Source organism: Humulus lupulus, chromosome 6, assembly GCF_963169125.1.
Source record: "Humulus lupulus chromosome 6, drHumLupu1.1, whole genome shotgun sequence".
NCBI classification, from domain to species: Eukaryota; Viridiplantae; Streptophyta; class Magnoliopsida; order Rosales; family Cannabaceae; genus Humulus; species Humulus lupulus.
This window is the reverse complement of record NC_084798.1, coordinates 25,230,613-25,256,349: the sequence shown is the minus strand read 5'-3', so window position 1 is coordinate 25,256,349 and position 25,737 is coordinate 25,230,613. Positions and strand designations below refer to the sequence as shown.

The window sequence follows — 25,737 nt, the reverse complement described above, 5'->3', positions numbered from 1 at the left end:
GTGTAGTGGTATTAGTATTGGTTGAAAGATGGGTTGTTCTCCATTGGTCTTCTACAAACCATTGCACTTGATCTTGTGTATTTTGTGTGATTTTGGAAGAAGATTTCATAGTGTGGAAATGACTCAAGATGGGATGAACAATATGGGAGGTATGTTCTCATTATTGTCTAATTAATGCCCTAAATAGAATGTATTTTGGATTGATTGTAAGCATCTATTGATGTGTAGAGTCTGTTTTGTGCATTTACGATGCTCATGTTGTGTTAATATTTCAACATTATATCCTTGTCAACCACCCAAAAATATCTTTTAAGTCAAACAACATACATTATATATGAGAATTGCTAAGGGACACCACTAGTGTCCAACACCACAAGGAGGTGGCATACCGCTTTTAGTACAATTCAATATCGGGTCCTACTTATTTGAATTTAATAAGTATTATGAGTATCACTAACCAATTATAGATGTCACCTCATGTGGTGTTGAATACCACCAAATGTGAACACTTTTTTTTATAATGCAACTGCTGCTCTTCTAACTGCGGTTCCAATTGAGTTTTTTTTTTTTTTGGTTAATAAAGACGTGGTTGGCTGTGCACCTTTTCTTCAAAAAAAAAAAAACATAGTTTCAAACAAAAAATTATTATTTTGCAACAAAAATACTACATGATAAAAAAACTTAATTACAAACGTCAAAACAGTACATATTTATTGTGTAGCTGGCTAGTATACGACCAAAGTCCCAAAAATGGAAAAGCGACATTACATCCGAGCCCGACCAACCCCATAAGAAGAAGAAGAAGAAGAATATCCCATCGTCTTAACAATCTCTTTCAACGTAAACTTTTGAATCTTTCCAGTGGAAGTCTTGGGAAGCTTATCCCTAAACACCACCACTTTAGGTACCATAAAATGAGCCAACTTTTCTCTACAGTACTCCAATATCTCCTTCTCCGTCGGCCTCACTCTCATCCCTTTCTTCAATGTCACAAACGCAAACGGCGTCTCACCCCAATACTCGTCGGGACAGGCCACCACCGCGGCCTCATCCACCGCGGGGTGGCTGTAAAGGGCCGACTCCACCTCCACGCTGCTCACATTCTCTCCGCCGCTTATGATAACGTCCTTGGATCGATCCTTAATCTCCAAATACCCATCGGGATGCATTACAGCCATATCACCTGTGTAGAACCAACCGTCGGCTCTTATGCATTTTGCGGTGGCGGCTGAGTTTTTTAGATACCCTAACATGATGCTACTCCCTTTCAGGACTATTTCTCCCATTGTTAAACCATCTCTCTTGACGCTAACCCCTGAGTTTGGATCAACAACATCGACTTCCATCATCGCCGCCGTCCTCACCCCTTGACGAGACTTTAACCGTGCTTGCTCCGTTGCGGGTAGCCTATTCCATTCCCGCTTCCACGCGCATGACACGACCACTCCCAACATCTCTGTCATCCCGTAGCCGTGGCTGATGACGAAGCCTAAGGACTCTGTCCGGAGAAGTACTGCCGCGGGCGGTGGTGCTCCGCCGGTCATGACGTGAACCGGGTTTGGAAGAGGCTCGGCATTGGGAGAGTTTGACAACATGTTGAGCACGATTGGCGCTGCACACATGTGAGTCACTCTGTGCCGTCGAATAAGGTTGAAGATGATCTCACCGTCGAATCTCCGGAGGCATATGTTGGTTCCACCAACGGCTGCTATGCCCCATGTGTAGCCCCACCCGTTGGCGTGAAACATGGGGAGAGTCCAGAGGTAAACGGGCTGTTTGGGGACTCCCCAGTCGATGAGCGAGTCAAGAGTAACGACGAAAACGCTTCTGTGGCTATGAACGACACCTTTGGGAGACGACGTCGTTCCGGAGGTGTAATTCAACACTATCGGATCCCACTCGCTGATGGGTCGAACCCATTTGAAGGTTTTATCGTCTCCTTTCTCCACTAAGTCCTCATAACAGCAAACGAAGTGTTCACGATCCTCAACCGTCAAATTCTCGCCCGTAATATTATCAGCAATGAGAACCAGAAGTGGAGTTGGGGTGTTCTTCGGGAACAAAGACACAGCGTCGAGGACGAGACGAACGGATAATTGGTCGACAAAGACGAGTTTGGACTCGCTGTGACGAAGCATAACGGAGATAGTAACGGCGTTAAGTCGTGTATTGATATTGTTGAGGACAACTCCAGCCATGGGGACGGCGAAGTTGAGCTCGTACATTGCCGGGACATTTGGTGCGACGACTGAAACGACTTGACCCTTCTTGACGCCGAGCCATGATTCGATACAGGAGGCCACACGGAGACAACGGGTGTGGGTTTGCGACCATGTGTAGGAGAGGTCGTCGTAAACAACCGAAATGCAGTCACCGTAGACAGTTGCAGCTCTTTCCAGGAATCCCAGTGGGGTCAAAGGACATGAATTTGCAAACCTTGGCTTCAGTTCCTCCATTATTACTATTAATACGAATAGATCAGTGTTTTGAGTTTTGTTCGTACTATTGAGGGCTCCAGGACATTCAATAGTCCTGAATTTGGAAGAGACGAAGAGATAGGGAAGAGGAGAGTCACATATATTAGGTTGATGTCCAAGTAAAAAATGAATGAAAAAATATACAGCAATTAATTTTGTTTCAGTACATTTTTGTTTTTCTTTTCTTTTTTGAATCTAGATGTGCTACAGTATTAATGCTAGTTAAAAATATGTTAACTACCATAAAAGCTAATGTAGCTATAAAGGTTGAGTTCAGCCACTCAAATTAATTGGTGGCACGTGACCAATGAATTCTTGTCAGTTGTTTTATGCAGCTGTAGCTAGCTTTCTGTACGGAGTATGTAATTCAAGAGCACTTATATTGGATGAGCTAAAATGTGTTACTTTTTATAATATAAAGAAAAATTAGTTAAGTATTCTTTCATTAGATGATGTAAAATTATATTTTTTTACCTAAATGAATAGTATTTTTTTATATATAGTAAAATACTATTCATCAAGCTATAAATATTTTATTATTTTTTTTATAAACTTTTGTATATATATGAGTGTGATAATATTATGTTTAATTATTTTATTTCGTAAAATAAATAAAATATTTTTAAAAATATAATATATAAATAATGTAAAGAAGCAAATGTATGGTATAATGTAAAATTTTTGAGATAAATTATAAAAATGTATATTTTTGTGATATATTTTATACTACACTTTTTTTATAATATTTAGCTAAAACTCCTAAAACATCTTCCATCAGCTCTTTTATACATATATTTATAATAGCTATGCACAAACTCCAATTAATCCATATCTACATTTACATAACATTTACATATCCTTTATATAATATTTTAATATATTTTTTTATAACTTTTCTCTCTCTATTTAGTATATATTTATTTTATTTTTCTTTTTCAATTATTTTATTTTACTTTAAGTAATAAAATATGTTTAAGAATATAATATTTAAATGATGTAAAGAAATATATAGAGAAGCTGATATATGGTATAATGTAAAACTTAGAGGTAAAATAGAAAAATATGTGTTTTGATAAGGTATTTTAAAGAATTGAATAGAGCACTCAATCTAACAAAATGATATAATCATGTGCCCAATACTACTCTAATTTTGATTAGTATAATTAAAAATAAAAATAAATTAAAAATTATTTTAATTTGCACCCAATATTATTAATATGTTATATTAAAGATTGTTGGACACTACTATTTATTTGAGTAAAAGTACCAAATGTCAACCACTTATTAGACGTTGATTTTCCCATCGGCATGGATTAATAATGGACGTAGAAGAAATACAAGTGGCCCTTTCTAACTTGCATGGTATTTTATAAGTTAGGCTTTAGCCAACTTTTTAAAAAGGTATAACATGTCGATTTTTAGGTGTGCAATAGTAAAGCCATCCTAAGTAAACCGTCTTATTACAGGAAATTATAGATAATTGTTATTAGTTTCTCTGGTTAAGCATACATTAAAACATATCATCATTGCTGCAAAAAAAATCATATCATAAATACATAAATTTAATAAAATTATTTATATATTAAAATTGATAATATCTTCGTTAAAAAAATGATAATATCTATACAAGTCACCGACATTGTCTAATACTGTACACTTGGCAAAACATACCTAATATTTTTCGTTATGAATGTAGTGTTTCACCTATAATAGTTACTCATAAGTGCCAACATAGACCCACATTATTAGGTCAGATATTTTTAATTGAATTAACTATTTATAATATAATTCAAATTAAAATATGTTTTAGGAAACCTCTAAATTAAAACTAAATTTAATTTATTTTAAATTATTTTTAAAATTAACAAAATATAATAATTAATATTAAATTCATAAAAATCTTAAGCCTATTTTTACTTCCAAAAAAATGAACCTTACAAGTAAAAACTATTTGAAAAAAAAAAAATACCGGTACTTTTATTTCTATTGGTACAACCTTCTTTTTTTTCCGACCTCTCACCTCTTTTCTAATAAAATCCCTCATAACAATTTAAAGAAAAAAACTCTTTTTACACCCCTTTTAAATTTTTGACGAAGACAAAATTACCCAATAAAAAAATATTATAAATTTTTACATACACACCTTATTATTATTATTATTATTATTATTATTATTATTATTAAACATTGCTCACAATAACCAAATAATACTTATTATATCTGCAATATATATTTGATCATATCACAATGTTAAAACCAACAAAATGCGTGAACTAAAACAACTATCCCCTAAAATAAATTAATAAAAACTAAAACCACTATATGACGAACGCATAGTGCATTGATGATCAATTATTTCATATTGTTATACCAAATTTTGGTATGGCGACGTGGACAGCCCACATAGCAGATGGTGTGATAAAATGAGTGATGACATGGCAAGACTCAATGTCATCATCCCTCGCCAAAATAGTGACCCTTATTGTTCTCGAAACACTCATTACAAAAAGAAGGTCCTATACCGATCTTGGTATAGATATTTCAGGTGCGCGGGACCTTTTCGCAGTTTTAGAATAGGATAAGTTCCTATACCGAGAACATGAGTTTATAAATATACCCAGTTGTGCGAACCTCCTTCTTCTTCCTCTTTTTTCCTCTGGTTTTTCTCTCTGGTTCAGACCGTTCCCTCTGCCTCTCTCCGCTGAAATCCCCAATTTTCTTCCCAAAAATTTCGGTTTTAAGTCCAAAAATCTCCAAAAGTGAAGGGTTTTCTCTTTATTTGTTAAAGGTAAGGTTTATTTCTTCATCTATATATATATATATATATATTTATGAAATAGTAAAATATTTTTGTAATTTTTGTTTGAATGTGTGGGTGCGGTTTTTGTTGAACTACAGAGAAAGATTGTAAGAAATTGAAGGTGTTGGTAAATTGTTTTTAATTTTTCTGTTTTTTTTTTAAATTTCAATTTTTGAATAATTTATGTTTTTTTATATAAATAAAATAATATTAGTTTTAATAAAAATCTGAAATTATAATAGGGAGAATGTATTTATTTTAGGTTTTAAAAATATTTATTAGTAAAAATGAGATTAGGAATTAGAAAATTGTTAGATGATTAATTAGTATTTTTTTAATTAAAATAGATTCTATGTTGTTTTGGTGAAAATTATGTGTATTAAACATATTAGTAAACATATTAAATATTTGAATGTTAATTTAGAATTTTTGGTGCTAATGTTAGTATGTTGTTGTTGTAATTTTTATTTTTTTGGTTATGTTAGTAGTAAAAAATCAGATTTTATAAATATTGATGATTTTTGTTGTTAATTTTTAGTAGAATTTTGATATTTTGATTAGAAAATTGAATAATTAATAAAATTTAGACTAATAATTATAAATTATATAGTCGTTTAAAATATATTTGTATTGCTCTCTGCATGATCTGGGATTGTATATTTTTTATGTGTTATTTGCAGGTTTTTAAATTTTGGGATAGATGACAATACAGTCGTTATGCTGTCGAATTTTACATAGAATTATAAAATTTAGAGATTTTGTGAATATTAATAAAAGCACTGAATAAAATTTTTAATAGGTTTAGTAAAAAGAATCATAAAGTAATTAAATAACTTTTAACCAAATCCTAGAAATTGTGTGAAAATTAATTAAATTACTCAATAAAGTAAAATCATAAAATTTAATTTAATAAATCATTAATTGACATTTATAATTTTCACTGTTTTTTGTAATTAAAATTAATATTTTAAGTTAGAAAAAAATATGTCAAAATTAAATAATTTTAATAATATTTACACTCAAATATATATTTCAGTTAGATATCATAAAACATCATAATTAGATATCTTAGACTCGTTCAGAGAGGGTGAGTCATTGAAGACTCTTAAATTTGCCTCTCTCTGAATTAGGACACACACACAAATTGATTGTAAGTTTGATGATTAGTGTTCCGTGTAGTGCAACATTCATACAATGTCGATCGACAAGAGCTGGATTAATTTGACAGATCGATTATCCGATGAGTATGAGGCTGGTGTGATGGATTTTCTCCAGAGAGCTCGGCAGTGCATTGACTCAAGGGGATTGGTGAAATTTCCGTGTAGGAGGTGTGCCAACGTTGAATTTCAGACGATTGATGTATTAGAAAATCATCTCTTTGTAAATGGTTTTCTACGGAAATATACCAATTGGCATTGGTATGGAGAGGATGAAATAATACCAATGAGGAAAGTGATAGATCAAAATGATGAAGATGAAATGATGGATGTTCTCAATGATGTTATGCAAAATGACAATGACGAATATGAAGAGAATGAGCACGATCAAGAGATACCTACAGCAGACTACAAGGGTGGGCAACATTATAACAATTTGTTTGCTGAGATCGAGGCTCCATTATTCCCTGGGTGTCAAAATTACACATCATTGAATTCCTAGTGAAGTTGATGTATTTCAAAGTGTTGGGAAAAATTCCCAACAAAATATTTGATGGAATGCTGGAGTTGTTACGTGATGCATTTTCAGCCCCAAATAAACTTCCAAACTCGCATTATGTAGCGAAAAGGTTGTTGCGGAAACTTGGATTGAGCTACGAGTCAATCCATGTCTGCAAGCATGATTGCGCACTATTTTGGAAAGAACATGCTGGAAAAAGAAAATGTCCTGTTTGTGGGGAGGATCGGTGGGTGGACAAGAACACCAAGGGCAAGAAAGTGCCTCATAAAGTGATGCGTTATTTTCCTTTAACCCCTAGGTTAATGCGAAAATATGCATCGAGGCACATTGCTCAACATATGAGATGGCATCACGAGCAACGTATAAAAGAAGATGGTGTATTGCGCCATCCTGCTAATGGGAAAGCTTGGAAGGACTTTGATCGAAATAATCCAACGTTTGCAATGGAACCCAGGAATGTGCGGCTTGGATTGGCTGCAGATGGATTCAATCCCTTTGGAAATATAAGTCTTTCTTATAGTATGTGGCCGGTTGTGTTGACGACATATAACTTGCCGCCATGGTTGTGCATGAGAGAAACTAATTTCATGTTGAGCTTATTAATTCCGCGACCTCATTCACCAGGAAAAGATTTTGATGTTTTCTTAAGACCATTGATTGATGAGTTAAAAGAATTATGGGTGAATAGTGTATAGACTCGAGATGCGGTCGATGGTAGTTTCCTCACTCTTTGAGTAGCTTTGATGTGGACTATAAACGATTACCCAGCAAGGAGTAGCCTTTCTGGATGGACTGGCCAAGGTTATCATGCTTGCTCTACTTGCAATGTGGCAACACCATCTATTCGTTTACAAAATAAGGTTGTTTTTTATGGCCATAGACATTTTTTACCAATCAAACATGCCATTAAATGGGACAAGAAGACATATGGAGTCGTTGAAACAAGACTACCACCAAAGCAATTAACCATGCAAGAAATGTTCACACAAATGGGTTTTATACCTCATTCTCTTCCCGGTAAGCATGTGAGTTGTGGTGGCCAAAAAAGAAAGCGTACAGAAGAACAAGTAGATTGGCGGAAAAAAATATATTTTTTGAGCTCCCATATTGGGCCAACAGTATGTTGCGACACAATTTAAATGTTATGCATGTTGAGAAAAATGTGTGTGACAGTTTAGTAAGCACAATAGTTGGGCTGGAGAATAAGACCAAAGACACTGTTAGTGCTAGAGTAGACTTGGAGAAGATGAAGATGAGACTAGAGTTACAGCTAAGGAAGTTGAATGGTCGGATACAAAAGCATACGGCCAAATTCACTTTCACTGTTGAAGATCGCCAAAAGTTTTGTCGATTTCTTAAATCAGTGAAGTTTCTAGATGGTTTTGGATCTAACCTAAGGAAAAATGTGATTGATAATGACAATAAGATCACTGGTTTGAAATCGCATGATTGTCACATCATTATGCAACGCCTTTTGCCAGTTGGTGTGCATGCATTCCTAGAGAAATCGATAAGTACAACTATTATTGAGTTATGCACTTTCTTCAAGCTCATTTGTGCGAGAATTTTAAAAGTCTCAAATTTAGAAAAAGTCAAAACTTTAATTGTTGAGATTGTTTGCAAGTTAGAAAATATTTTCCCACCTCCTTTTTTCGATATCATGGTCCATCTACTAATACATTTACCGGAAGAAGCAATACTTGGAGGACCGATTCACATGAGGTGGATGTATCCTTTTGAAAGGTATATGAAAAATTGAAGAATTATGTCCGTAATAAAGCACGTCCAGAGGGGTCAATAGCAGAAGGATATTTGGTTGATGAGGCATTAACATTTTTCTCCATGTACTTGAAAGGAGTTGAAACAAAGTTCTATCGTCCAGACCGAAATGTAGATGTTGTTCCATCACTTAAAAAGATGTCGGTCTTTCGATCTCAGGGTCGTCCAATTGGTAAGAAATCCTTGACAATTTTGGAAGATGAAGTGAAGAAAACGGCGGATTGGTATATTCTAAATAACTGCAATGAGATCTTTCCATATCTTCAGTAAGTAATTAAAGTAGTTCATCCTTTCATTGCATGTTTATTATAACATTTATTAGTAACTCTTAAATTGGTTGTTTTTGTTTGTTGTAGAGAGCATATGGAAATTCTACAGACTAGAGGTGTTGAAAACCTAGACCAATTACATAGAGAGGAATTTCCTAATTGGTTTTATAATAAGATTTATCATCTTCGACAAACAGGTTCCTTTGAAGTACATGAAGAATTAATCTCTTTAGCAAACGGTTCTTCAACTTGCGTTGTGTCGTACCCTGGGTGTGTCGTAAATGGAGTAAGATTTTTGTGTTATGACAGGGACAAGAATCGCAAAACTCAAAATAGTGGAGTCTCTGTAGCGGGAGTCGAAAATAATACTTATTACGGCCAGCTGGAAGAAGTTTTAGTTATGTCATATCTTTCCGGTTGTTCTGTTGTATTATCTAAGTGCAAATGGTTTGACACTAATCGGTCTTCAGGATTAAAGTTTGAGCAAAACATAACAAGTATCAAAACCAGTTCAGAGGCCTTCAAAGATGATAAATTTATCTTAGTAACTTAGGCTAACCAAGTTTTCTACATTGATGACCTTAAAAATAAATCTCATTGGAAAGTCGTCCAAGAAGTGCATCACAGAAATGTGTGGGACATCCCACTAGTTGAAGAACAAGCGGAGGGTGTAGAAGTAGATGTTATGCACGACACTAGTTCCTCTAATTTCCAATTATTCTTTGATCTTGGACCGTTGCCACAAATCAGCTTTGAACGTACGGGGGCTCCATTACAATTTGTTGAGATAGATAATGTTGCAATTGAGGAGGAAGAGGAAGTGGAGGAGGAGGAATTTGAATATGAAGATGATGAAGGGGAAGATGAACACATAGAAACCGATGATGATAGTGAAGAATATTATAGTGATTATTAAGTGATAATTTTATAATATGTTGAAGTAATTATTTTAAACAATAATTGATTATTATAGTTATTATGTTTAGCATAAATGTAATTTTAATATCGATTAATTTGACAGATATGACCGATGTTATTGCTCGATCTCACGGGGGTGATGGTGGAGGATGCGATCCTCCACGTGGACTGTCAGATATCCCAGCTGATTGTGAAGGAGGTAATACTTTACACATTGATATACTCCTTAAATTTTAACAATTAATCCATATTAAATTTAAAATATTAAATTTGCATACAATAGCGCCTCCAAACAAACGTGGACGCCACAAAGGATTGAGCACGCGGGAAAAAAGGGAACAATTGGGGTGTCCTCTCCCTCTCGAGTGGGATGTGCGAGAGAGAACATATAAAGAGATCAGAGATTACAGCTCAAATTTCTCAAGAGAGCTGGGATTACTTGTTCGACAGTACACAGATCCAGACTGTCCTCAATGTTCAAAAGTACTAAATACCTCGAAACAAAGAATACTTGCTCATCTAGAGGTAAGTAGTTTATGTATTTTTATGTTAATTCTAATTTTAGGTTATATATCATATTTACTAATAAATGTTTGTAAATTAGGATGATTTGTTTGATATCGGACGTACTAGATATGGACAAGGGCACGTGCCTGGGATCTTGAGAGGCATTGATACATCATGTGCTAAAAAGTATTCTGACTGGAAGTACGATATTAAAGAATATTTAACGATTAATGGGCCACAAAACCGTTATGGTGGTTGCACAGATACGCAGTGGCAAAAAGCCATTGAATTTTTCCGACTCCCAGAAATGATGGTATTAATTTCTTGCTAAACTTAATTATCTTAATTAAATATATTACTAACGATAACTTTTTGCAGAAACGTTCTGGGGTCAACAAGGAAAATAGGAAGAAATTGAAAAAAGCTTAGCTATGGAGGTTCTCAGTCAATCCCAGCGCTGCGCTATAAAAAAGTTAGTTAATTAATTATTTTTAAGTTTGTTTTTCTTATTTACGTTTAATTATTAAGTTTATAAAAATATATGTATGTGACAGCGCAATTTAGAGACTGAGCAACTTGAGCCTATCCCGGATAGCTAGATGGATACTCACCATAAATCAGGCACAGGGTGGGTGACAGAGACAGCCAAAAAAACTTGGGTACGTTGAGTTTTTTTAAACATTTTTAAAAAATTTAATTGTTTGTTTACAATACATAATTACATTATATATTGTATCATATGAGGAATTGTGTGCATATCGCGACACACAGCAGACATAAACAACTGATACTGAGAGTTCCACACCAGTTTCAAGTGCGCCTGAAGATAACGACTTATCTTTGGTACAAACTATCTTCGGAAAATGACGTGGGCACCTGAAAGGATATGGACGTATCCTTAACATAAGGGACCGAACTCCATTTACTATTGATCATCCACAAACTAGAGATGAAGAGAGGTCTGAGATGAGAGAGCGTGTTCGAAAATTAGAGGAGCACATTCGAACTCATTGTATCACCCCGGGATCTCAATGTGCCCCACCACCACCTGATGATCCCAATGCTGGAGCACCGAGTTAATAGGGCTTATGTGTGAATTTTATTACTATGGACTATTACATTTTCATGTTTAGGACAACTCTTTATTTTGATTAAGCAAATGTACTCTTATGTTTTTTTTTATATGTTTAATATAAGTGTTTTAATTTTATTCTATTGTTTTATATTTAATTCAAATTAAATAAATAAATAAGTGAATAAACATTACAAATATATAAAAAAAAATTATTGGTTAATTCTATATCAGGACATTGTCCTCGGTATAGCCCATCCATATGAAAAATTTGGGATGGGTGTGCCGAGGACATTGTCTACAGTGAAACTTATACCGAGAACATATTGAATGTCGTCAGTAAAATTTTTCCTCTACCGACGCGGCTGTATCGAGGACTTATTGTCGAGAACATGTTCTCGGTAGAGGCTATATCGAGAACATTCAGGCTTATGCCAACGACATTTGTTCTCGGTATAGACCTTGTTTTTTGTAGTGACTTAGGTAAAAATAAAGCTCATCACTCACGTAGTATCTCGCTAGTGTGGTCTCAATCCGCCAATCACATGAGTATATTTTTAGTTGCCAGTCACACCTCCCTTCTCATGTGTTGCCTAGGAGGCCATCCCCTATGGCCCTAGGCCGGCGCCGGTCACTTGAATAAGGAGCCCATCGCCAATGGCCTTATTAGGCCATCACCGCTCATCACTAAAGGAATAATTCATCACTAAGTTCTGCAATTGCTCATTGCCATCACCAAGGGTTCGTCACCCATTCCCCATCTCCAATGACCATCGACAATGCCCCATTCCCACTCACTAATGACCATCGTCGCTCGTTGGTAGCCCTCGCCACTTGAGCCTCCCTTAGAAAAAATATGTAACCAACCTCTTCATGTGAAGGATAGGCTGGATTGCCATATTTAAAGGTTACAGATGCCTAGAGATCCTCCGCATGTCTCGAGAATTAGTTGGATCAAGAAATGACTTTCCACCATCAAATCTTCCTATTTCGGCCACTATATAAACACTACAATAAAAATAGTAAAAAGGGTTAGAGACTATTCATCCTTGAGAGAGCATTTGCCCCCCATTATTCTATTCACAACTACCTCAAGAACATAATCAAGACTAAGAGTAATTGTTTTTGTTGGTTCAAAGTTCCTCATCAATACAATTGACTACAGTAGACGTAGGTCTTATTAATGGTCGAACAACCATAAAATCTTTGTACGCCTCTTGCATTTATTACATCATTTATTTCCTTGTCTTTGGTTCATTATTCACGACAAATATTCCCCTTAAGATTTTTCACAAAGAATAACTCTTCATTTATATGCGAAAAAATCAATCACCACATATCATGATCAATTTTTTATATACTTAATATTACATAAAAATAAACGTTATCAAAATATATAATATCTATAAAAAGAAGAAAGATATGGCATTAGTAAAATGCTATGTATTAAATATTAAATAATAAACATTAATAATGAAAAAATTATAAATAAAAGAGTGTAATTAATGTATTTTCATCCACAATCTTCCCCAATAAAATCAATATCCATATTTTGTTCATCCTTTACTTATGTATTTTACAGTTTTGGTTTTTGAATTTGATAACTTAACCTTCACTACAAGAAAATAGATCTACAGCAACGACTTTTGTTAAAAGTCGTCGCTATAGTTCTACAACACAATGACATGTCGTCGCCAAAATAGCATCGATGTAGGTCTGTATGTGTAGTGACCTATAGCGACAACAAAACGCAGTCGTCACACTAGGGTTTTGCTATAGCGACAATATGTCGGTTGAAGTAGGAAATCCCATTTATGGTTGAACTAGAATATTGCGACAACATGTCATCGCTGTAGGTGGTCGCAAAATTTCAATTTCAAAAAATCCTACAACGACCACATTTCATTGGGTTAGGTCTACATCTATAGCGACTATATGTCGCCGCTGTAGAGTGTCTGGGTTTATATACCTTCAGTGACGACATGTCTTCGTCGTAATGTCACGAAATCTTATATTTTCATGTTCAGCAAGCACCCTACTGAGACGACATGTCGTCACTGTAGGTATATAATTTAAAAAATATATTAATTATATTAATTATAATTTATTTAATAAAATATTTAATATTAATTAAATAATAAAACCAACTTACTCATTAAATTATAAAAAAAAATTATTAGTAATAAAATAATATTTAATATTAATATGATATCAAGATAAAAAAAAAATTGTTCAACTTAGTACAAACATAAGTAGTATAGTCTCCAAAATGTAAAAAATAACACAAAATTTTAATAAATTTAAAAGAATAATATAACCAAAATAAATGTCATCTAAATTATTCTCAAAATCATCATCATCATCGAGTTACTATGGTGGTTGTGGTTGTTGTGGCTGCTGTGGTGGAAATTGGCCCGAGCCTGGAAAGTTCGCCATCAGGGATGGATGTTCGTATCATATTCATGTCCAAGTTCACAGGATGAAATTGTGGAGCTTGGATGTTTAGATTTGTAGCTTGCATAAATTGTTGCATTTGCTGGAAGCTGTTGTTCTTGCTCATAATGGCTTGACTGAAGTGTTGAACCATGGACTGGAAAACCTCAGCAGGTACCATTGGAGGGCCGACTGTGGTGGATGTAAATGGTGATGCCTCTGATTGTGAAGAGGATCTGGTGGCACCTAAGGCAAAGGCACTAGTGTCCTTCGACTTGCGTCCAATACCTCGGTTGTGGCCACGACGTTGACCAAGTATCTTTGAGATGACTTGTGTCTAATCGACAGAGGCACTTCCTGCTGAAGATTCAGATTGAGATTGAGATTGTGTCTGGACTTCTTGTTGCAAGGCATCTTGCAATTAATACATAACATAATTAAATAATAAACATATATACAAAACTTAGAAGGTTACTTACATATGCATCCTTAGAATTCGTGTTCACCCATCCACATGTCGGATGATTGTGCATGTCATGGAATGTATCAATAATGCTAGGTAGTTCCTTAGTCTGAAGATTTATCTTTAGAAAATAAAATGTAACAAAATATAAGTTAAATATTGAAATTATTATTAAGATAACTGAAAATATTTCAAATTATCTACATATTTTTATTTACCTTCTTAACTCGAGCAGAAGCATAAAAGGTCGATCCATGGAGACTTGGATACTTCTGTTTTGCTCTGTTGGCAGCATTTTCCTTTGAGTGTGCCATGAGCTGTAGAGTGGTGAAGAGGTCAACAAACTTCTGCCAACTCTCTTTGTCCATATCCTCTGGTGGATTCTTTCTGGCTGTCTCGATATCATCATATCCTCTATGTTCATCGAAGTGTTTTTTCTTGCAACCTTTTCTATCCTTGTAGCAATCCTGAAACTCTCGGTCAATGTCAGTCTCTATTAGTCACCACTCAGGGAGAGCTCGGGGAAGAATGAAAAATTCCTTCAAAAAACAGTCATACTTGTTAGAATTTTGAAATTATAAAAAGCATTATGTGTGAATAAGTTAATAAATTTACCTCAATCTTTTGCATAAATCCTATCTTATGCTCATTCGGAATGCTTTGCCACGAATCATAATAGAACGGCACATGGTGACCAATAAGGTTACAATAAGTCTCGTGAACAATATCCCAAAATCACCAACTATTTTGTATGTTCCATCCTTCAGATCAAATTGTAGAGTCCACGGACCTTTATTGTCATCGACGAGCTGCTGCAAATTTTTTAATAGAGACCGACCACTTCTTTTCGCGGGAGCCGCTGCATATTTTAATTAAACAATAAAATTAAACTGAATAAAATAATAACATTTGTCATTTATTGATCAAACTTAGACTAATTATAGTATATTACCTATCTCACAGGAAGTAGGCACCTGCGTAGGATTTGGAGGAGGATCACCCGCTCTGCTCCATCACCGCCATGAGAATGAGCAATGGTAGCAGACATATCTTTATAGTTTATATAATTATTAACTTTAAATCAGTTATAAAATAATAGTAATAAAATGTAGGGCATCCACATTAAAATGTCAGTAATGTATTGGAAACAATTGAAAAATAAACATTGTTGAGAAAAGTCATATATTGATTGAGAAAATCTTGAAATTAAAACATACACATTAACACATACAATAAGAATATTAACAAGAAAATATTCCTCCTCATCAATGTCGATTCCTACATCATCATTTGTACTTTCTAAATCATTTTCACTAATTTCTTCATCATCGTCGCCGTTGATGAAATCATCATCAACTTCTGGAATAGATCGAGACGTTCCCTAATCATGCTGGTGTGACCAGGTCGATCCAAAGGCATAACCTCAAACTCTCCTAATTCCAAAGTAAGTACAAAATTTGATGAAGTACCATCATGCACAACATCAAACTCGTTATCATCATCGATACTTGGATGATCCCAGATCTTTCGATGATTGACTTTTTCTACTACCCTCCAATTTTTGTTTCTTGAAGGATCTTCAAAGTAAAAAAAAACATTTGCTTGAGTGGCGAGAATAAACTGCTCATTCTTGTATCATTCATAATTAATCATGATACTAGTGATTTTATTCTCAGTCACATTTTGACCCTTGCTTGCATTGGTGTTGAACCATTTGCATCAAAACAATACTACCGAGTAACCATGGGAATAGCATAACTTTACAATCTCCTCAAGTTGGCCATAGAAAGTGAAATTATTGGTTCCTAGCACCGAAACTCCACTATTTTGAGAGGTACGTCTTTCGTCATGACAATGTACCAAAAACTTCACACTGTTAACAATGCAAGCAGTGTAGGAGTATGCATTCTGATTGGACCCGTTTGCTAAAGAAAATAATTCATTAGTACACTCAGTTGAATCTACTTGTCGGAGACAACCCATCTATAGAGTATGACACAAAAAAAAACACAATGAGATGAGTATTAATATATTTGAATTTCATAAGAATTCTATAATTTTGAGTATTTACCTTAAATTTAAACCAGCTAGGGAAATCTTTTTAAAAATTTATGTTTAAATTTTCTCAAAGGCATTCATTGTATAGCACAAGGATTAAGGTAAGATAATAGTTGGCAATTAATTTTTTTTTTAATGAATTCATATATGTGTTGAGCTACTTACTCCATATATGGTTGGATTTCAGGGCAATTGCTGAGTACAAACCACTCAACTTCTTTTCGATGAAGGTAGTCAAGGGATGTGATTTTATTTTTGCTATTTGGACGACATTGTGATTCAAAAACTGACACCTATATTTTATGAATAATAATATCTACATTTCTTTATGGAGAATTAAATTTAGTCTCTATTCCCTGAAGATATTGTGACCAAAAAGTCAAGCTTCATCGGTAACATAACCCTTCGCTATGGAACCTTCAGAGCGTGCCTTATTCCTGACATAATTTTTCAACTTCTTTATATATCGCTCAAACGGATACATCCACCTCATGTAAACTTACCCTTCGAGGATAGCTTCTTGAGGTAAATGATGAATTAAATGAATCATTATGTCAAAAAAGGCTGGAGGAAAAATTAACTCCAACTTGCACAAAATTTGTATCACTTGATCTTCTGCATTCTCCATGTCCTTAACAACCAATGTATGAGCACAAATTTGCTTAAATAAATTACAAAGCTCAATGATTGTCTTTGAAATAGACTTACAAGTAGCCTCGAACTCCTACTTGCAACAGATGTTGCATAAGAATGTGACAATCATGAAATTTCAACCCAACAATGTTGCCATCATTTTATTCAATTACTTTTGTAGAGAAATTTGAAACGGAGTCATCAGAAAGTCTAACTCCTTTTAAGAACTGACAAAAAAAAACAAGTTATCATCCCGTCTTCCTTGATGTGCAACTCTTCTCGGATACCCCAATTCTTTAAATGTATGTTAGGATTAATGCCCTAAAAGCATGTAAAGACATTTTATTGGTTTTAATAAAAGTAGAATTTTATTATATTTGAATGTTATAATTATTTTTTGAATTAATTATATAATAATATCAAAAAACAATTCCCTATTCATTCATGAGAATATGATATTGTATTAGTACGAGAGAATTAAGATCATATATAATGACTAAAATAGTCAGTAACATATTAAAGTAATTAATCTTTAATGAATGGTTACTAGTACGGTTTACTAAGCATATGAGATGCGAGTAATCTAGATTCGGATTACTGATGTGGATAAACATCTTAGTAAAGGTGTTGTATATAATAGAGATTATATATGATAGAACCGATGATAATTAGTTATATTTATAAACTTGTCGTTTGACATAAAGATTTAATTCTTTTCATAATAGATGATCATTTGTAGATCAATCTAAATCCTGAGTATTCATGAACTCTTGTTTATGTTTATTGGATCTTTTGATTCACTAGTTAAGGTCTCTTAGAATAATGAGGCTAATGAATTTTGTTTTGGAGATTCAATATCATGGATGGCTAGGAACATGAATTACAATAATGGAATCCATGCTTTCCTAATGGGTCGAATATTGGTTCACTTAAGGGTTAATTCTGGAACTGAATAGTTATTGATCTCAAATCTATAATTAGATTATAGATTAATTATTTGCTAGTGAATTTATGGTACTTAAGGATCAAGATGTAATTAGAAGGGTAAAATAATAATTTTGACCAACTCTAATTAACGAACCAATAATGTAGGACAGAGCTACATATATTGATTATATCAATGGACTGCTAAAGAAAACTTTGCAAATATAATTATAATACTTAGATGGCAATTCCATATTTATAGTGGAGTAATCATGGAATAAATAAATATGATTGTTATATTAAAGAGCTTAATTAATAATCTGGTTTGTAAAGAGAAATGACTAAATTGCAAGGGTAAGGATGTCAAAAGAAATATTTGTAAAGATAATGACTAAATTGCAAAGGAATTAATTCTCTAGGGAAAAGAAATAATTATGTGATAATTATGGGTAATTGATTAATTATGAATTAATTAATTATTTAACTATATAGTTTTTATTTTGAAAAACTATAGGTTAAAATTAATATTAGTATTGTTGGGATTAATATAAAGAGAGAAGAATAAATATCTTATTTATAATATGATATTTATTTATTTATTTATTTTTAAACTTATATTTTAAGATAAAGTTAATTTTGAATTAACTGATATTTATGTTGAGATAAATATACCATCTTAAAGATTAATTAAACAAACAAATGATAAAATCAGGGAAACCTGATACAGGCTTGGGTGACACACACTGTATTGTACAGTGTGTGGCGCCTACACCAGGGAATTAATCCCTGATATTTGAAATTTGAATTTCAAATAATTTTATTTAATCAGTAATTCAATTATTCTTTTTAATTATGATTTAAATAAATAATTTAATGTAAATATCTAATCAGTTTTAAGTTGAATTATATTTTAATTAAATAAAGATTGTTTTAGATTAAATATCTTTATAATTCTGATAGTACGTGACTTTCATAATAAGGCTTCATTATTATTTTGAGAAATAAAAATATAGACTCTCTCTCTCTCTAAAGCGGTAGTTTTCTCTAAACCTGAAAACTATTCTAAATCTTCTCTTTGTCAATACTTTTTAGATTTCATGTGTTGAGTACATCTAGGGAGTCACATAAATCAACATTTTGAATTCTACGTGCCCACACATGTCCTTGTGTATTTGACAATTGGTCTAGAAGATCAGGGTGTGAGATCTCAGAACACTGGATAGGAATATCGTTGATTTATGCAAAAAGACTCAAGGATACTTGATAGGCTACAAGAGGTAATCCCTGATTTGTTTGTATAAGATTTAATATTTATATATGTGTATGATCCTGGATGGTCTTAATATTTATTAAAATGGGTCTGTTTATTCCGATGCACACCTCTGATTTGATCATTTAATACCAACAATCTACTCGTGTGTTGGTTGTGTCTTTAGATTTCTCATTTATAAGAAAAGTACCGAGTAAACTGTCGCAAATTTTTTTCTCTACATGCATCACATATAAATTGTGCTTCTGTTCAAGTTCGTATCAGTAATCAAGTTCAAAGAAAACACTCTTTCTACTCCAATTAAGCTCTTTTGGATCTCGCTTTCTTTTTACACCTTTGAAACTGACATGTTTACCCGACAAATGATCTAGAACATGCGCTAATTGTTCGAGTATGCCTTGACCACTAAATTTTCTTAGAGGACTTCCTTTTTCATAATTCCCATCAAACAAGCGACTCTTCCTCCACTTATGCGTAGAAGATAAGAATCTTCTATGACCAACATAAGTCGTCTTCCTAATTACCCGACATGAAGGAGTGTCTTCGTTGCATGAAGGGCATGTCATATATCATTGGCCACTCCAACCAGACAAACTACTACGGGCTAGAAAATCATTGATAGTCCATAATAGTGTTGCACACATTCTGAATACATTGTTCGTTGCAACGTCTCTGGTTTGAACTCCTTCGTCCCACAACTCTTTCAATTTGTCTACAACAAGCCTAAAAAAGACATCCATGTCCTTCCTAGGTGATTTTGGATCGGGAATCAATAAGTTCAGCATGAATGATGACTATTTCATGCACAACCAAGGTGGATTAGGACACACACACATAGTCAATTCTAATCGAGAATGTCGAAGGATCACATAGACTGCGATGGGAGGATCCCATGTCCGTGGGTTAGATGTTTGAATGTTAGATTGCAAACTGTGGATATGATGGAGGCTCATGTCTTTGATTGGGGTTTTCATGTAAATTATCAATAGTCAGTTTACCATGGGGAAGCGAAAGTAGGTGTTTCTGATGAGGTAGTCGAGGATAATGAAGACATGGATGAGATGAGAGACGTCGTTCATGATTTTGTATTATCGACAAATGAAAACGAAGCAGATGGTGTGAAAGTCAGCTGAATTGGTCCGTATTACAATGAGTTGTTCAACAAGATTGAAGCTGAGTTGTATCCAGGGCGCGATTGAATATCATCCCTGAACTTTTTAGCGAAGTTGATGCACATGAAAGTGAGGGGGAATTGGCCTGATAACTATTTGATGAATTGTTAAAGTTACTGAAGTTTGCATTTTTGAAAGATGATAAAATTCCTACAACACACTATGAGGCTAAAAAGAAACTAAGCAAGTTAAGTTTGGGGGATACCAATCATTCCATGTGTGTAAATATGATTATTGCTTATTTTACAATGAGCATGCAACTAAAGATTCATGTCCAGTGTGTGGGAGTAGTAGATGGATCAATGAAAAGACGATGGGGAAAAAGGTTATGCATAAGGTGCTTCGTTATTTTCCACTGACTCCTAGATTAAAATGAATGTACAATTCAAGACATACATCGAAGAACATGTGTATGGAATCATACTGGGAGATCGAAAGACGATGGGGTGATGCTTTATCCAATTGATGGGTCTGTGTGGAAGGATTTTGACGCCACACAGCTTGAGTTTGCAAAAGATCCCAGAAATGTGCATCTGGGATTGGCCGTCGATGGGTTTAATCCATTCGGGAACATGAGTCTTGTTGGGGTTTTATGCCCTAATTAAAACTCAATTTCTTTGTAATCTACTTTATTATAAATACAAGAAAAAAAAATCAATTTTGACTTGGTCAATCACTTTGCTCACATGTTTTATTTTCATGATTATTTGTTTAATATAAACTTATATTAAATCCCGAGTATATAGCTAATCATATTTATAGTGATGTAATCATAGTGTAATATAACTATGATTATATGTTCAAAATAAGTTAGTCCTAAGATTAGTCAGTGCACAGGATTTACACTGACTTGTCAATCTATGATATAATCTACTTACACATTGTAGTGTTATGTTCTTTCCAGAACATTAGCAAAGTAGATAAGATCAGATGTATTTGTTCATCGGACTGGATCGATATTGATAGTAGATAGGATAAGTAAACATACCATTATTATCTATTCTAGTCATATCTTATAGTTGATCATAGGTTAATTCAATCTCAATTCTGAGTGGTTAGTATTCTAATTGATTGTATTATTTGAGTTCTTTGACTTGTTCTTTACCAGCTTACCCTCTGGACTAGCTCATACTTACATTTTCATAACTCAATAGTATAATTGAGTGGTAGTGTTAATCAAAGATATGAACATCTATATCTTCTGATGAAGAAGTAAAACAATGGTTTCTGTAATGCCCAGAATTCTCCGATGTGGTTTAATGGCGGGATTAGTAGGCTGGGAGGGCCATACTTGCTTAATTATGCCATTAATTGATAATATGCATGTATATGTGAATTATATTATAATATGATGTTAAATGCATGCATGTGGGTCCACATTTTAATTACAAGGGTGTGATGGTAATTTGACCCATTAAGGGTATAATTCTATATTTGTATGCATGTTGATGATATATGTTGAGACCACATTATAATGTGGGTTTGTTCGAGCTATTCGGCATGAGAAGATCTTGGAATATTGATTAGCGGTCTAGTCACAACAAGTTTAAGTTCGGGGCTCGCGTTGAGTCTCAGGGTGATTTTAAGGATTAGAACGTTGCCGGGAATTAAAGGGTAACGGGATATGAATTATTGGTGTTTGAAATTATCGAGAATAATGGGAATTGGAGAGCATTAATTATGATTAACGAGATAGGTGGAAAATACCAATTTTGCCATTGGAGCCTTTAGAAACTTTAAATTGACCTAGGGGTATAATGGTCATTTCACCCCTAGGATAGATATAACCATTTTTGGCTGTGAAAGAAGAGAGAAAACAAAGTATACTCAAGAGCCTTCCCGTACCATCTTTTTCTTCAGTTTCCTTTGGGATTTTTGAACCATTCTTGAGGATTCAAGCTTTGGAAGTAAGCCTTGGGAGTTTGGGAGTGTGTTCCTCCATTGAAGAGCATCATAAACTGAGCTTTGGGTAAGTTTCTAACAATTGAAATCCCTGGTTTTCCCTGTTTTAGTTATGTTTTACAATTGTGATTTCTAGGTTGAGATCTTGGTTTTGTTGGGAGTTTTGGCTAGGGTTCCTATGGTTGTGATGTTTGGGGTATGTTAGGATGGTTTTTGGGTTCATTTGGCACCAAAAATGGGATTTGGAAGCATTGGAAACAAGTTAGAATCGAAGGAGATGAAGAAGGAGGTTTCAGGGGGTTTCTGGTTAGGAGGTAGTGCTATAGCGCCCACCTTAGGCGCTACAGCGCTACTCAGGGGGCATTTGGGCTTGTTGGGGGTTCTGAGAATAGCGTTGGGGCGTTAGGGATCAGCACTGTAGTGCTATTTTGTTCCTTAAAAGTTATGTTTTGGGTGTTTTTAGGGGTTTTTTTACTTGGGGTTTCAATCCTTAAGGCCCGGGATCAAATCTACTCACAGTGTGGGCATGTTTCGAGGTCCCGAGAGTGGTGCTTAGGTTAAGACCCTATTAGTGTGGATTCTCATTAATGGAGGTTATAATTGGTTGTGATTAGGTAACCGCTAAGGAACTAAAAGATTGATCGTTCTCAGGAGTCGTTCTTATAATATTTCTCGCTCGAACCTGAGGTAAGAAAATTGCACCCCATGTATATGACATGTATGATAATTATTGAGGCATGTTGGTTGATAAATGTGGACATGGATTGCATATTAAATGCTAGTGAATGCGTTAGGGATACTGACCTAAGAGTCAGAAACGGCATAAGCGTCCTGAACGCAGGGCCGAATGAAGATTAGATCTAATTGATATTAGCATTGAATGACTCTAAGGCATTAACGCTGTACCGACCCTAAGGTCGATGAATCTTATAAGCACTTGGCTAGTCTAAGACTAGATACTCAGAGCCAAGGCCTAAGGCCCAGGTGACCGCTTGTCACATGGCTAGGGAACGATGCTCCAGGGTTATGAGTCTATGGTCATGAGGAAGGTTATGTTGGTGACTAGTCACCATGCACCTATCTTGTTCAAGCTAGTGAAAGGTTCACTTATCTGTTAAGCCCCGGTGACCCTATCGTCACAAGGGCTGAAGGGAGCTATTCCCAATTTAGTGACTTTTGCGACTGTCACCTATCTGTTTTGGACTGATAGTCCTGAATGATTATTATGATCATTGTTGATATTATATCATGCTATATTGTGTTTCTTGCTGGGCCTTGGCTCATGGGTGCTATGTGGTGCAGGTAAAGAGAAAGAAAAGCTCACCCAGCCTTGAGTGGAGAGCTGAGGTGGTGATGTGTACATATGCAGCCGCTTGACCACCACGGCCAAGGAGTTCTCAGAGGGACTAGGGGGTTTACCCTATTTTTGTCGCTTAGGCCGGCGGGGTTGTAAATTTGAAATAGTAGTGGCCATTTTGAGTTGTAAATAACTTGTAAATGTTTTAATAAGCTCATGAGCAGTTTATATACTTAATAAAATATATCATTTCCTTTTTATTGTTTTTCCACCTTAACCTGTTAATAACACTTAGAACACATTTTTAACCAAAGGACTCGGGTAGCGGGTCAAATTTCCGGTTCACCGATCACCGTAACTGTTCTGGGGTAACCAGGGCGTTACAGTTTCCTTTTAGTTTGGTAGAAGGTGCTAAATGATAGGGATCTCATTTCAGTAATTAATATTAGTTTACTGAAATATCATTTACAAGGAACTAAGTGTTTTAAGGATAACATACAATAAGGTGTAAAACAGTATTTTAGTCCCATCTCATTGTAGGCTGTCTAGATAGTCTCAATTAATTGATTTAATTATCAAAGTTGACCAGGGCAATTGTGGATAGTTTCACAGAGTTATGCAATTTAGAGAATAAAAGATATATCAGGGCAGATTTATTAATTAAGAAAAATTGGAGTCTAAATTAATAAATAAGTTTAAATCAATGTTCAAATTATAAATAATTAATTTGATAAAGGATTTAAATAATTATTTAATTAATTAATCAATAAAAAATAATAAGGACCTTGAATTTAAGTACAACGGGATTATAATTAAATAGGAAATTTCACGGGCCTAAAGCTCATGATAATTTGACCTAATAGCTGATATTAACTATTATTTTAATTATTTTTTAATTGAATAACTGACCTAATTGAGCCTATAAAAATAATGTTAAGTGAGAGTTGAAAACAGATGATCAAAAGATCTATTGTTGATGCTTTAGGGTTTTAGACTCTCTCTACAGCAAAAGTCCTTTTCTAAGCCTCAATATTATCTTCTCTTCTTCTCTCTGTATCTATCTCATGTGTTGAGAAGTGCCCACTCTAGTCTAGGTGATTCTAAGGATACTTTGGAAGGTTGTGAAGAAATTTGAAGATCGGTTCAGTTTCTTGGTGATACCCAGTGACACAAAGGATACAAGGGTTAGAGAAACTAAAGTAATGACTTATTCATTCCGTTGCACATAATGTAAGTGTTCTTATCATTATCTCTGTTTAAATTCAATTATAGAAACATGTTCTAGGTTTTCATAGAGTATGTGGCTTGTGGTGTTGACAAACTACAATCAAGTAAGGACATTGATGTATTTTTAAGGTCGTTGGTGGATGAGTTTAAAGATTTGTGAAATAACAGGGTGGATACAAGAGATGGCCCAAAGAATGAATTGTTCAAGATGCGTGCAGCCCTCCTGGGGACAGTTAACGATTTATGGTTGGAACAAGCAAGGATACAAAGCTTTTCCAACATGCAATAAAGACACTTCATCAATCCGAGTAATTGGAAAGGCACTTATGTAGGTCATAGGCATTTCTTGAAAAAAAAAATCATAAGTACAGAAAGGACACATAATTCAATGGCAAAGTTGAGAGAAGAGGTCCTCCAACTCATTTCACTTGTCAACAAATTTTAGAACAAGTCAACGGTCTATCTCCTCAAGTTCCTAGTAAACCTGATAGATTTGGGGGTGTCAAGTGCAAACAAGATGCATGAGAAAGTAATTGAAGGAAAAAAAAGTATCTTCTTTGAACTTGAATACTGGAGCTCAAACTAGTTAAAACATATTATAGATGTGATGCATGTTGTGAATAATGCATGCGACAGTCTCCTTGGAACCTTGTTGGATAATGATAACTCCAAGGACACTACTAATGCAAGACATGATCTAAAGAATATGGGAGTCAGGAAATCGTTGTGCATTTATGAAGATGAGAACAAAACATTATTAAAGTTGCATGCTCCGTATGTCTTGACCCTTGAACACAGACAAGAATTCCTCCAATTTCTTAAAGGCATAAAGATGCCTAATGGATTTTGCTCTAATTTG

The 25,737-nt window shown here is 34.4% G+C and overlaps 1 protein-coding gene across 1 annotated transcript; it reads right to left on the bottom strand.

Moving 5' to 3' along the window:
• Positions 1-604: 604 nt before the first annotated feature.
• LOC133781935 (probable CoA ligase CCL11) lies at positions 605-2,816 on the bottom strand. The gene has a single exon (XM_062221043.1). The coding sequence runs from the start codon at positions 2,454-2,456 to the stop codon at positions 765-767; it is 1,692 nt and encodes a 563-aa protein (XP_062077027.1). The 5' UTR covers positions 2,457-2,816; the 3' UTR covers positions 605-764.
• Positions 2,817-25,737: the final 22,921 nt, after the last annotated feature.